A 15312-nucleotide genomic window follows, 5' to 3' on the forward strand; every position below is an offset into this window, starting at 1 on the left:
TACTATAAACTTAAGATGCATACAAAGTTAGAAATTCAATTTGAAAATCAAATTATTCAATAGTTGCGATTAAAGTGAGATAACTTAAAAATCTCCCCCTTTTTCTTTGACCGGGAAAGGATTAATATATGCTCCCCTTTAATTTTTAACAAATAGATGTTGATCAAATCCTGTGCTTTCAATTTTTGAAAGCTGTAACTTGAGAGAAAAAAAACTTTTTTGCTAAGTCAAAAAACTTTTTTAGAGGGGGCGGCCCATTCCCTGTCCTGGGTGACACCCATCTTGTGGGTAACACATCAACTTAATTTCAGAGTTTATAAAAATTGATATACTTCAATTCTGAAAAAAATCCCAAATAATAAATCTTAAATTTCATCTTAAAAATTCAAACAAAAATATTGCACTATATTGTGGGGAGAGGTCGGGTACATGTACGTCTGGAGTAAATTTCACTTAAAATGCGGCAGCATACAGCTTTGTACGAATAGCTTTTATTATACCTACATTTCTTGGCTCAATTTTTAATTTTAGTTTTATTGGCAGCTTTAGAATTAACCTTAATAAGAAGATTTTTGGATTAACTACAATTATTGAGTGTTGTAACCAAGAACTGATATACTGATTTTATTTTGAACTTTTTAGTGAGAGCCAAGCTTTCTTAGATAAAGTCTTTAGCTTGAAAAAAAAAAAAAAACAACATTTATATTTTATTGGATCTTTTGGATTTAAGCTTTTGGGCCAAACCAACACTTATTTGAATTTACTAAGCACCCTCAGAAGTTTCCCAACTTGCTCAAGCGATTCATACATTCCTTTTAATATTTTATAACTGAGATCGAGGGAAAAATATATTATTATTTTTATTTGCAAGTGATTACTTAGAAAATGTTAAACAACAAATGCATTTGCTGACAGTTTTTATAAGTGAAAAAACAAGCAAACTAGGTGATGGCGTAGACAGAGTCTATTACAGAGGGTTCGATAAACAAGCAAGCCGGTTGGTTGCCAATGACAGTTATTTTGTTATTATTGGGCCTTAATACATGTAATCAAACCAAAAGGTAGTCAGTTTATTTTAAAAATGCAAGGAGAATCAGTAAAAGTTAAAGAAAAAAAAGAAACCCGGAGTCAGAGTCGGCATCTTTTCGAATGACTCCGACTCCACAGCCCTGGTTGCAACAGCAAAGGGCCGTCCAAACATATAAGGGATCTAAAACTGCACATCAAAAAAATGTTTATTAGAAGGTCCCCAAAATGCATTGTGACGGGCTACCAAATATGTAAATCCACCACTAATATTGCCCTTAAATAATTTGATGTTGCACATAAAACAAATTCAAATTTTATTTTATTAGCCTAAAACCAAAAATTCACTATCCTGCTAACCTAGCCTTCATAAAGACATTACTTAACTCATGAAACTAAAAATATTAATTCATTCAAAAATGTATGCGTTGGTTACCATACTAAAAACTGTACCTAAACTTTACCTGGATCTTCATGTAGTGTAGCTATTAATTTTGCAGCTTCTGTATCACATTTAAGAATATAGGTTTTTCCTTTACAGTAAAAAATCATCTTAGTTGGAGCTAAAGAAAATAATATGATGCTTGCTGTATTTGAAATATTACTGGGTAGTGAAACTTTAGACAGAATTTTCAAAGCCAGAGGATCTTCTTCCTGTAAATATAAAATTCTCTTACATTATATTCTACTTCATTAATAAATTTTGGTTAAGGGCTTAAAACTGAAAACATAAAACAGTAAATCTTTGATAAAGCAATACACAGACATGGTTGTCCGACTTTCAAGAGAGAAAACGACTCAAGATGCCTGAAAAATTAGCGGGAGACAAAAAAGTAGCCATTTTCTTTTCTTTTTCCAATTCAGTTTGCATATGAAGGATTTTTTTTTCATGACAACAGGAGTATATGAGTCAAAAGTCCGGAAAAATCAACGATACTTTTCAAATTGAAACAAAAGCAGAAAAAAATAAAACATTCTCAAATTAGTTTTTTCTGTTCATGACAAAAGAAACATTCAAATTTATTTCAACTCAACATAGGCAGAAAAAAATATCTTTTACTTAAAATTTAAGTAAGTGCTAAACATTATAAGCCAATTTAATGATTCAGCAGGGAAATCTCTTTTTTTTTCCTATAGTTAAATATTAAATGTAATTCAAAATATTCATTTAACTGAATGAGGGTTATGATCTATTGTTATGTCAAAAGCTCTTTTACATTTAATCTGTACAGCAATTACTAACCAAATGAAGATTGAACAATCTTAATTTGTATTGACTAGAATAAGCAAGCCATTTGCAATCAGATGATAGAGAACAGGAGACCACAGCTTCGCTGTCTTTCGTTCTTATCTGCAACAAATTGATGGGAGTGGTGGAAGAGCCTGCAAAAAATCCCATAAGCCCATAAGACTTTGAATAAATAAGTACCCATCAATTCTTACAATATTTACACTGATTATTGAAATTGATATAATTCATACATAAATGTGCAATTAATTAAAACATGTAGGTTATTTTTTCACAAAAGAAAAAGGAATTGACAAAACTATTTAGAAAAAAGTATCACTTTAAATATTTTTCAAGAGAAAAATAGAACAAAGTAAAAAAATTTGAGTTCAGAAGGATGATACATGTTCTATTGTACTATTTTACTTAGTGTTTTGTAAGTTAGCAATCTGAACAGTGAGCACAGAGTCCACTTGAAGGAAGAAACTGTCAACACCCCTCCCCTTCCCACCAGAGAAAATTTCAGTTCATAATATCACACATAGAAAAAATTACCTATGCCTATTACAAACTACTACCTAACGTAACTGACAACCCACCGAATCTTGAATACTAATTAAACTAAACGTGAAATTAGTCTTTAAAACTAAAATCACTCAGTTATGCTAGGTGGTAGTTTATAGGAGGCTCCGACAGCAAAAGGTTATTAAAAATTAAGAAATCGTATAGAATTAGTTAGGTATTTAAAATAATTCATTGTATAGTAATTAAAATTTGTATTTATTTTATAATTAAATGTTCAGTTTAGCCGATTTTTGTACTGGAATTTTAAAATAAATTTCATTTCTAGGTTCGGGTAGGAAATAGTATGTAAGTCTAATTAGTTATTTTTTGCTTTTCAGTTTGTAGGTGTTTTTTGAAGGTGATTTTTTTTTTAATTTAAAAGTAATTTATATTTTGCTTTTTAGTAGTGTAAGTATAAATATAAATTAAGTACGTAGGATAGAGTATGTGGTATATGACGTTGAAGCCTTTCTTACATGCATCTAGAGTAAGAAAACGTTGAATACACGAGTATGAAAATGGCTAAGATGAGCATGATAAAGAAAGAAATTAACCACAGCGTCTCGGAAACTTCTGACGACTATGAAGAAAGGCTTTTTCAAATCCACAACAATGTACAAAAAAAAAAATGTCTTCATCATTGGTTAGACTTTATCAAAGTTTCCTTTCCAAAAACAAATGCACAAGGCACTAAAAAACCAACAGAAATCGTTTTAAGTTTAAAATTGTAAGTAGTAAATTTTAAAATTGAAACATTGTAAATTGAAATTTTTATTTCATAGCAATACCCTCGTTTTATTTCATAGCAATATCACACAACCCTCGATAGTCAATAGAGCTGTCATGGATTTAGAAAAAGAGAACTTAGTGAAAGGACGAGCATATGTAGCTCTCAGCAGAGTCAAGACTTGAAGGAATAGCTCTATCTGATTTAGAACCCTCTAAACTTTTTAAACTGAACCTCAAGTTAAACAAGCATTAGCAGAAATGCAACAATTGACACATCTCATTTCTGATGACAAGTAGACTGCGTGGATTCAGTATTTAGTTAGAACCATTTAAATGTTTACAGTTTCCCAAACTACAAATAAGGTGTAAATTGTAAGTTGTAAAATTGTAACAGTGTAAATTGTAAAATTGTAGTTTATGTTTTACAACAATATGTGTCATGTAACTCGTGATAAATTCGCACGTTTCTTCACATAGCCCCATTATAGATGAAGATAAAAAATTCCCCTAGAATGATTTTTATGTGGTTGCTTTAGAGAATCCTCAATTCAAAATTTTCATTATAATTAGTCTTAGTAATAATGTTCTTTAGCACTTTCTTTAAATGCGGGTAAAGAAAGTCAATACCTTTATTTTACGGCATTTTTTTTAACAATGGGTTTTATATTTAATCGTTTGTAAGAGAATTTACATGAAATTTATTGTTTTTTACCCATGACCTTTCTCTAAAGAACAACTAGGGTCAATCAAAGAATTAGAACCCAAGTTAAACTACCCCCTACCCACTAAACAAAAGAATCATAAAAACCGGTTCACTAAGTGGGACGATATACAAAGTTAACAAAGTATGAATTGCTTTTAATGTGAGTATGATATATGAAGAGTGCCCTCGATTTCAACAAACCAGGACTTGATCATTTTCAGACACCCGGGGTAGGACACCGTTTCAAATAAAAAAAAGAGTACAGGAATCGGTACAGGTGTCTTCGAAAATTTATGGAACATTGTACAAAGAAAAAAAACAAATCCGACAAGTTCAAAACCTCCTCCTTTTTATGAAGCCTTCTAATTAGTATAACCCTAATTTCAAATTAAACAGGCAGCATCTTGAAATAGTAAATCTAGAATACTGGTGAACCTCAGAAATCAGACACCAGTTACAATATATTATTAAAGAATGTAAATTAAATCATGGGGGGAGGGGTGTTCTGTATTCAATTCCCCTTGAATTGAACACTAAATATATTTAAAAACTGAAATATTTTCAAAAAAATATTAAGGTAGTTGATTCAACTATTAAAGTAGCAAAATATATTTAATTTATTGCTTTGCTACGTAGTAATAAAAACATCAGTAACACCTATAATTAAAAATTAACAGGCGCGAAAATTAATCATAAATATGCCACGAGAATTAAATATTGTTAAAAACGAAGGCAAAACCTTTGCTGTGAAAATACATCAGACACTTTAAAACCACGTGACCTCTGACGTATTCCATCTGTGATGTAAGCTGGATTACGCAGTCACAACGTAAGAAATTTAAAGTTTCTTGAATTTCTCCGGGACCCCTCATCAGATCAAGACCAAAAGGACGTTTCCTCCTTTTCCTGCTTGCAGCATGTTTATTATTGATATTGATGGATTGTGAGAAGCTCACCCAGAAAGAAGAGGAAAACTTAAGACTTAAAACCCTTCAATTTCAAAGCATTTCTAGGAGAAATTAAATCTCTAACCCCATCCCTTCCCCTAACGCTTTTAAAGGTGACCAAAAATAGTATTTACGGGAGTTCAAATTCAAAAATTTTTGGAAGTACCCCTAATCCTCACAACCTTTCCCCCTCTCGTTATCATTAAAGATCGTGGAAAATTTTGTGTTTGAGACAAAGTTAGGAAATATTTTCCAAATCGATATTTTATGCAACAGTTCATGCAGTCCAGTGGTTTGGCAGGGACCCTATTTCATTTGAAAGGGTGGAAAGGTGAAAAATGTATTAGGATGAGCTGTTTGTTATTTGTTTTACAAAGAATGAATAGTGTAAATATAAAAAAAGAATCACACTATGCTTTATTTTTAATTAGTATTGCGTCATATGCAAGAAAACATTGTCGAAAAAACATTCAGTGTAAATGATCTGAATTGATCTTGTTTTAACCGTTCTAATTTATTTCCTTTGAAATTAGTTAAAAACTAGTCGATCAAAATTTTAAAAGTGTTATTGGATTGTAGATAGTTTAACTGATTTATGTTTAAGATTATTTAAAAACTTACTTTTAACTACTGATAAAGAATATTGCAAAGACTAGATATTTTAATGTAATGGTAATATGTAGTTGACAGTAATAAAATAATTTAGTTTATCTGTTGAAAAATAAAAATCTTTTGATTTATGCCAAACTGGGAGTTTTAGTGTAACTGATCATTTTCTAACAACATTTTATTGTTTTGAAAAACGAAATGGAACCTTGCATAAGAATAGGGGGATGGGGTTGAAAAATCTTACAGACCCTTACATGGGGGGGGGGGGAGTCAAAAATTGCCAAAATCATTATTAGGTAATTAATGAATGGTCCCTTATATTGTCGCCTCAGAGCAACAGTAAGGCATCTAGTACCAGAAATAATACTAAGATATCTTACTGTTGCTCTGAGGCAACGATATGCTATATTTCAATCATATATCTTGAAAATAGGAAAATAGCGAAAAAAATTTCCCCAGTCATCAGATTCAACGCCCTTGATACACATAAAAAACCATGTTTAAAAAAAATTTGGGAAAACAAGTTAATGCCGTCTCTTTGTTAGTCGGATGAAAATCTAATAAGTACACATCAATGTAACAATAAAACAACATAATTAAAACACAAATATTGCAAGAAATTGCAGGGGGAAAAAAACTGCTTGAAATATTTCTGTTTTGATTATACTGTTGTTTTATGGTTACTTTGTTGCACAAAGATATTTATTTCTTTATCCTACCTTCAATGGCAATAGTTTTTAGCAATAACAAGTTAAAAGTTTTTACGTGTTTATGACATGACGACAGAACAAGATCAAACCTTATTCAGAGAATATTGTGTTCTCATATGAATAACTGAAATCTGTACGTAATCAAAATATTACAAGACATACACAAAAACAATACAAATGTATTTCCACATGCCAGCTCAGCCCAATGTAACATCAATTTGTAATGCTACCATGTTCTTAATTATTTTTTCAATAAAATGGAATTTGAACATACAATTGAAAAAAAAAAAAAGTATTTTTACACAAATGTATCTGAATATATTTGAAGACTAAAATTGGAAATGCATTAAGTGCAGTATTTTTTTTTTTTTTTTTGTTTGTTTGTTTGTTTGTTTTTTCCAGTCAAAATGAAGTAATTGCCAAGCATTTCACTGTGGTAAACAATTTATGTGCCTATCTCCCTAAAAGTAGTTAAAATAACGTTATTAGGGTCCACCAGTGGAGCAAGTATTAGCGCCTGTGCGGTGGAGGACGCAGTAAGTGCCATTGAAGGTTTTTGAAAGCTACTATCTTGGTTGGTCCAAGTTCTAATGCAAAAAAATTGAAAACGCAGTAATGTGGCACAACACGCCTAGAATCTTATTTTTGATGCCCTGTAAAATTTGTTATTTGGCACTTGCTGCATTTTCCATTTTTAGTCTTCATTTCCTTTTTCTCCTGGAATAAGGTAGACGATTTAAAAAGCACACTATCTTTAATTACTTAATAATATTTGAAATTTTAATATTACCCATAGGTGAAGTTGAAGAACCTATTCTCCACACTTCGAGATAGTTTGCATATTTCAATAATGCACATTGTGCCTTTGCAGCAACTTCGCAAAAAGATTTCTATGCAGGCCAAAAAAAAGAAAATTTGATCAATTTTTGGCACATGTTATTAAGTAAATAATGTTAGAGGATGGATACAGAATCTCAGAGGCTATTTATAAGTACAAGTCCTTAAAGGCATAGCGGCTACATTACTTCAAAAATGACCAAAATATTGATTTGTTTATTTAAAAACTTCGGACTGTTTCAAAATTTATGGTAGTTTCAACACTCTAGCTTAATTATTTAAAAAATTTTTGCTTTAGGTCACTCACGCTAGGTGTGCATTTTCTTAATAAACTCCTTTTTGAGCAATCACATATTGCTATTTGTTTTCATTTGATATTTAAATGACATCCATCCTTTGATTTTATTTTTCTATGCTTATAATGCAGGTGTCCATGTGCTTCGGAATCGAATTATTTATAAATGAACCATCCCAACTTCACACAATCCTTTTTGCATAAAAACAGTATCCTGCACACAACATCCTATATCCAGCCCCTGACATTCATTTGAATTTTGACGTCTTGAATTCAAATTATGGTTGCCATCAAAGCCATTAGTAGAAACAAGAAACCCAATGAATAGGGTCTTATCGCAATGTGCAATTGAGAAAAGCATAATTTGAACTCAAGATCTCAAAATTCAATTTTTTTTTTTAGTGTGTGTGTTTCCATGTTATTGGAATAGCTAAGGATTTTTTTATATTGAGAATAAGATTCAAAGTAATATGTTTTGCAGTCAGTACAATATATTTAACAAAATTGTGCATTGGATAAGCACTTAATAAATTATTAAAGTGTTGACTTTTTTATATCCTTAAACAAAATTTACTATGGAAGTTTTATGACTTTTTACATAATTAACGACAAATATTTTTAATTAATAGGATAAGCAAACGAACACACAGCTGTTTAGAAATTATCGTTATGATCATTTAGCAAAAAAGATTTCAGAAATATGTGTAAAAACAAAAGAGCCTTATAATTTTTTTATAAAATTGAAATATTCAAGTGTTTTGATTCTTTTAATCGACTTAAAAAAATTACTGGTTAATTAGTAACCGCATGTAAAGAGTTCAAAGAATTGCATACTTTATTTAAATGCAAAAAAAAAAAAAAAAAAAAATGAATTATGAATGTGATGTGACCCTAGGTACTGTGATGTGATAACAATAAAAATTAAAGGTAATTCTAATGTTGAAAAAGAAGAATATATTGGCAATTAAGGAAACTGTTTGTTTCCAGAAAAAATATCGTTACCAATTTCGTAAATAGATATAAAGAAGAATGGCTAAATAGAAATTAATGCTACTGTGTGATCAACTTGATTGTTGCTAGTATAAAAAATGTAATAGTAGTTTGATTAGTGTTGTGTGTTGTTTATTACTAGTTGCATAGGTTGGGTGTCTTTAACTTTAGATTGTTTACCTTGAAATTTTTAAAAATAATCAAGCAGACTATTTACTAAAACCACCAATTTCAACTTTGACATTTGAAGAGAAGTTTGAAATAAAGAAACTACAAAAGGACTACATCTTGCTGTTCAGCAATACTAACTATAGTTCTCTTCATTTTATCCGTATGAATAATATTGTGAAAACTTTACACAGAGGGCCCACTCGCTAATTTAAGGCACCAGCCGCCACTGGAATGAAACTATGTTTTTTACTCCAGAGAGCAGAAGTTTTTGAAAAGCAAAAAAACAAAAAAGTGCTATCAAGAGAAGAATATTACCTGAGAAAAGGGGAAATACTTGATGGTCGTTTTGGGAGGATATTTTGAAAAGACAAGACTGCAATCATCACCTGGTAAGTTGTAAAAAAATAGAAAAATATTAGTAAGAAAATTACAACAATCAACAGCAGTATGAAGTTTTAAAAATAAATTCAGGGGCTCCTCATAAATGATGTCACACCTTTTTTCAACATAGTTGATCCTCTCCCCCTTTGTCACAAAGTGTTACATTTCACCTTACTCCCTTCCTTCCCCTTGTCATGCTATGCAACGCTCTGATAGGAGGTCACTGTGACCTTCCAAAAATTTTCTTATTCTGCAAATTTTTTCTGACAAATCAGCCAAATTTTGGAGGGTTTTTTTTTTTTCGCAAAATTATCATCATTTGGCAAAATTTATAGTTCCATTCAGCAAAATTTGTAGTTTCATTCAGAAAAGTTTAGAGTTCTATTCTGAACATTGAGAATTTCCTCCCAAACATTTAAGTCCTGGTCACATTCACAGCTAGATATTGTAGACGCTCACGGTGCGTGGATACATTTGTCACTATGCAGATACATTTGCTGCAAATATGTAATTCGCTCAATTTTTTTAATTAATATCAATATTAAACAATGGTTATCTTGAAAATATGTAGATAAATTAATGAAATTAATCCCTTGCTTTCACGGACACAGGCCTGAAAGCACAATAAGCATTGCATTACTGAAAAGTTTACCTGCCCACTGTTTATTTTTTTAAATACTTGCAGATAGTTTTGAGTTGTGTGCGCAGATACTTTATATTTTTATCTTACTGTGGTCACACTATTGTCATAAACATATTCTTATTAACAATGCATGATGTCACTCTTCTTGTTACCCTCTCCTCTCCTTTGTGACAAACTGTCACAGTTTTAGTCAATCACTCAAAGTGTGACATCATTTGTGGAAGAATCCAAATCGGTGTAAAAGGAGCGAATAAAATTGCTTAAACTATTTTAATATTTCAACTAGTATGCTAGGGCTTTCTTCTACTTTCTTTCTCGTAAATTCTTTGATCTCAGGTATAATACTGTCATGGGAAGGTAATGAACAGTATCTGCAGAAATGAATTTTTGAGATATTTGAAGGAACGCGTTTTAGATTCCATACTAACAACAGGGAAATGTTGGAATTTGACTTTGTGCTTTGGTTTCAGCAAAAATCAAATAATCAAGTTTGTACAATAAAGCTAAAATTAAAAAAATGACAAAAGAAAAAAAAAAATGCAGATACTGCGTTTTACCACTCCACGGCAGAATAGCAGCTAAGTTTAGCCATCTTTGTGGCATTTCAAAGTTGAGTCTTATGGATACTAGATTGGTGTAATTTATTGTCTGGGCAGAACATGCCTGAATTCTAATTAGAATAATAACAACATTAAAATTCTCCACTTAAAATAAAATTGTGCCCTCATCAATTGCCTCTGCAGAAAATAAGCATTTAGTCAAAAAAGCAAAACTGAAAGGGAAAATTGTAAATCCTTTTAAAGTGTTGCTTATGTACTGAAATCAGTTCAAGTGCTTTATTTGTTAACTATTAGAATCTTGCAAGAGATAAAAATGTTGAACTGTTGGTCTCTCCTATTGTTCGCAACAATAAAATTGCTACCAATCACAAAGGCCAGAAATTTGCCAGATAATGTGCAGGAAATTATGGTTCTTAATGTTGTAAAGAGAAAATTGTTGGCCTAGCGCCCCTTATATAATAATTAACGAATTCATCTCACCACTTATCCCACCATAATATCAGTCACTTGCCTAATCATTGAGAAATTATCAACGATGTTTTTCTTTCTTCTAATGCGGACGCCTGATGACGTATCTCGCACGTGCAGTCGCCGATCTATGACATCACGACCTTCACGTAATCGGTGATGCATCGTAACAGATCGGCACGTGCCTGATGCTCATTGGCCAGGTGCTATGCTGGCGTGTATCAAGTGATTTGGCGTCCGCATGCAAATGAGTTCACTTACGATAAAAGGAAATGTTTCGAGTAGAAAGGTGACTTCTTCGGTGTTTTCTCTCTGGCAGGTTGACTCGAGCTCCCGTTTGCTTTTATGCAACGATGCGGGTTCTTTTTAATAAATAGATAATAGATTGATATAGCTCAGCTCTAGTTCGCGTTGTTTCAAATGTTTTTAATTTTATTTAACTAACTTTACTAAATGACCAAATAAATTTGGTTTTTATTTTTAAGTTGTCTTCAACTATTTTTTAATCATGCATTTCTAGTCATACATTTAATTAGGTTATTGCATTTAGAGATTATTAGTCTTGAGCATTCTCTTGCTCATTAAAAGGTTATGGGCGACCTGGACTCTGTTTTCGATAGCCTATATTTTCAGTAGGACTGGAGATGGAAATGATGTTTTTGACGTCTGTGATAATTTTCGATGGGGGGGCCGTATAGAAGATTTTTTTTCGACAAGAGCATACTGATGATAAATATTAGATTATTAGTGCTCATTGATATTGTCTTCCGACTTTCTGTCGAAATAATGGCGAATCCCCAGATAACTATTGAGAAATTAAATGGCACAAATTATGTGTCATGGGCAGCAGACATGAAATTTGTCCTGATGGAGAAAAACGCCTGGGACATTGTAACTGGTAAGGAAACAGTGCCAGTAGTCTCTAAAGATTCAGGATTTACTGAGAGAGACGTTCGTGAGTTTTTGGCCAGAGAACGAGCGGCATTATCTTTAATATATTTGTTTGTAGACAGCGAATTCAAAAGAATAATAGAGCATTGTGAGTCGCCAGAAAAATCGTGGGAATGTCTAAAAGCACACTTTTATCCTGATAACAGGTGTGTGCATATGAGAACTTTTACCGAGTTAACAAACTGTCGAATTGAGCAAGGCGAATCCATTAATCTCTTCGCATCAAGAATTCGTCGAATTTATGACAGGATAAAGGGAATCGACAAGAATTTTTCTGAGTCATACTTAAATTTTCAAGTTTTGAGATATCTTCCATCGGAATATGACAGCATTTGCCAATCAATTTTGAGAAAGAAACCCGAGGATTTTTCTTTTGATGCGATAGTACAGGACTTAATTTCTGAAGAGAGCAGATTAAAGCTGAAGGACGAGGATAATATTAGCGCCAACTACGTTGCTCCAAAAGAAAAAAAATCGTGTTATAATTGCGGACGTACAGGCCACATCCGCAAAGATTGTAGTTTTCCAGAGAGGAACCGCGGAGGAAGTCCATCCACAAGCTCCAAGAAGTCAAGTTATGGCCAGAGGAGGTCAAGAGGAAGAAACAGGAACCAGTTCACCAGAAGAGGCAGCTCCTCATCGCCGAAAAAGTGTGAGTACCCTTCCAAAACATTTTTTATTTCGGAAGCGAACTTTAACGAGATAGACTGTAATCCTTCATCATGGGCATTTGATTCCGCGGCCAGCCATCATTTTGCAAATAATAAGAACTTTTTCCATAAATATGAACCTGTAAATGATCGAAAGATGGCCGTAGCAGTCCAAAATCATGTTTTTCCAATTGAGGGGGTTGGAGAGATAAAGTTAAAGTTCGGTCCTAAGACCATTAATTTAGTAAATGTGATGTATTCGCCGCATTTGCGAAGAAATTTACTGTCTGGTCCCAGATTTGACCAAGCGGGAGCATGTTTTAAAGGGGGAAAAGGTTTGGTGACTGTATCAGATAATGGTGAAACAATTTTTAAAGCTAAACTATCTAATGGCATTTATTTTGTTAACCCAAAGGTAATTTCAGAAAATGTACATAAAAATGTTAATTATGAAGCTAGTAGTACTGAAAGCTTAGAATTATGGCACAAAAGATTTGCTCATGTAAATGTCGATAATATAAAGAAAACTGCTGAATATAAATGTACTAGGGGTCTACCAGTTTTTAAAAATGATAAAGTAAATTGTGAAGATTGTAAATTAGGAAAGTTCAGACGCGTATCTTTCAAACCAATGGACGAAATTCGATCAAAGAAACCTTTAGAATTAATTTATAGTGACATTTGGGGGCCATCGAGTATTGAAGGTAGAAGAGGTGAACGATACTTTCTTTCAGTTGTTGACGATTATTCCCGTAGAACGTCATTGTACCCATTGAAAAATAAAAATCAGGCAGCAGAAATTCTCATTAATCATATTAAAAGGGCAGAGAGATTTCTGGGAACAAAGCTGAAAGCAATAAGAACTGACAATGGAGGGGAATTTTCAAATACAATTTTAAGTAAATTTTGTCAAAATGAAGGAATAAAACATGAATTCACTAATAGTTATACCCCTGAGCAAAACGGGGCGGCTGAAGTATTTAACAGAACTGTGGCAGATGGTACTAGGGTAATTTTAGAAGAGAGTGGTATAGGTAAAAACTTTTGGCCTGAAGCCATGTTGTATTTCACGTACACCTGGAACCGCGTATGTCATAGAGATCAAAAACTAACTCCTTTTGAGCTATATGGGGGAAAATCACCCTCAATCAGACATTTGAAACCATTTGGATGCGTAGCCTACGTTGGTGTGCCGAAGCAACGTCGGCAAAAGCTTGGTCTTAAAGCCCAAAAAGGGATTTTAATTGGGTATGCATTTCGGACAAAAGGGTATCGAATCTGGATTCCAGAAAATGATAAAATTATAGAGACCATAAATGTCAGATTTAATGAGGGAAAATTTTTCAAAGACGAATTTGAGTCTAAACGCAGTGGAGTCGTGATGGGCACCATAGAATGGTTAAATGTACCAAAATCAGATGAAGATGAAATTCCTGATGAGGAAATCTTAAAAATTCCCGAACTACCACCTGTTCATTCAGAAACAGAAGAATCAGATCGGGGGGAAACTGAATCATCAGATGATGAAAGTGATAAATGTTTAAAATTAGCAAAATGGGAAAGAAAAGTCGTACCAAGACCCGATGGGTCTCGTAACGATATCTATTATTTTGAAAAAGGAACCAACAAACGATTGAGATCAATTTATGATGTAAAGAAATATTGCAGAAAAAATAATATTGTTTATCAGCCAGATATATTTTGCTTTAAAGGTAAAAATACTACTGAAGGAGAGATTGATAACTCCGTAAACAGCAACGTAATTAATGAATTTTCTCAAGCATGACTAGGACATCAAATCATTATTCCTAACACTTACAAACAAGCCCTTAAATCGCGAGAAAAAGACAATTGGATAAGTTCAATGCGGGAAGAATTAAAAGTGATGCAAGATCGCAAAGTGTGGAATCTTGTCGAATTACCGCATGATTCTACTCCAATTGGTTCTCGCTGGGTTTTTACAGTCAAAAGAAATGAAAATAGGGAAATTTTGAGATACAAAAGTCGCCTAGTAGCTTTAGGGAGTTCTCAATTGAAATATGAGAGTTATGATCTTACGTACTCGCCAGTTGTAAATTTCAGCATTATAAGATTTTTCTTTTCTCTTTTGGTGGTAAAATTAAACTGGGTAAACATCCAATGTGATGTGAAAAATGCTTACCTTTATGCACCTATTTCAGAACCAATTTATATGAAACAACCACCTGGTTTTGTAGAAAAGGGGATGGAAAATTTATATTGTAAACTAAATAAAGCAATTTACGGACTCCACCAAAGTGGACGATTGTGGTTTTACGAAATAGAAGAAAAATTGATTTCAATAGGTTTTTGTAAATTTGAATGGTGTAACTGTGTCTATATTTATAAATCTTCTGTAATTTTACTTTTGTATGTAGATGACATTGTTTTATTTGGAAAGAGTCAAAATGATATACAAACTGTTTTAGATTTGTTACAAAAATACTTTGATCTAAAAATTTTAGGTAAAACTAAAAAATTACTAGGCGTGGAATTTGAGGAGGATTTGAATTGTGTTTCATTAAGTCAAATTGGCTATATTGAAGAAATTTATGAACGTTTTGAGAAATTCAATATCCCTATCTCCTCATTGCCGATAAGTAAAGGTATTATATACACTAAACTAGATTGTCCAAATAACGATCAAGAGGTACAAGATATGTCAAAAATACCGTACAGGAATTTGTTAGGTTGTCTTTCGTTTCTAGCAAACAGAACAAGACCAGACATTAGTTACGCTACAAACATTTTTAGCCAATTCCAAAATAACCCCGGTATAAAGCATTGGGATGGTTTATTAAAATTATTAGGCTATGTTTCTATGTGCCTGAT

General features: G+C 32.4%; 1 protein-coding gene across 1 annotated transcript in view; it reads right to left on the bottom strand.

Moving 5' to 3' along the window:
• LOC129227619 (U3 small nucleolar RNA-associated protein 4 homolog) overlaps positions 1 to 15312 on the bottom strand; it is a 76526-nt gene that overhangs the window by 13363 nt on the left and 47851 nt on the right. The window contains exons 10-13 of the mRNA XM_054862206.1: positions 9125 to 9195; positions 7307 to 7406; positions 2270 to 2409; positions 1491 to 1680 (exon numbers count right to left, since the gene is read on the bottom strand). Of these exons, the coding sequence (XP_054718181.1) occupies positions 1491 to 1680; positions 2270 to 2409; positions 7307 to 7406; positions 9125 to 9195 (501 nt within the window). The remainder of the gene's footprint in view (positions 1 to 1490; positions 1681 to 2269; positions 2410 to 7306; positions 7407 to 9124; positions 9196 to 15312) is intronic.

Source organism: Uloborus diversus, chromosome 8 (genome assembly GCF_026930045.1).
Source record: "Uloborus diversus isolate 005 chromosome 8, Udiv.v.3.1, whole genome shotgun sequence".
Taxonomy (NCBI): Eukaryota; Metazoa; Arthropoda; class Arachnida; order Araneae; family Uloboridae; genus Uloborus; species Uloborus diversus.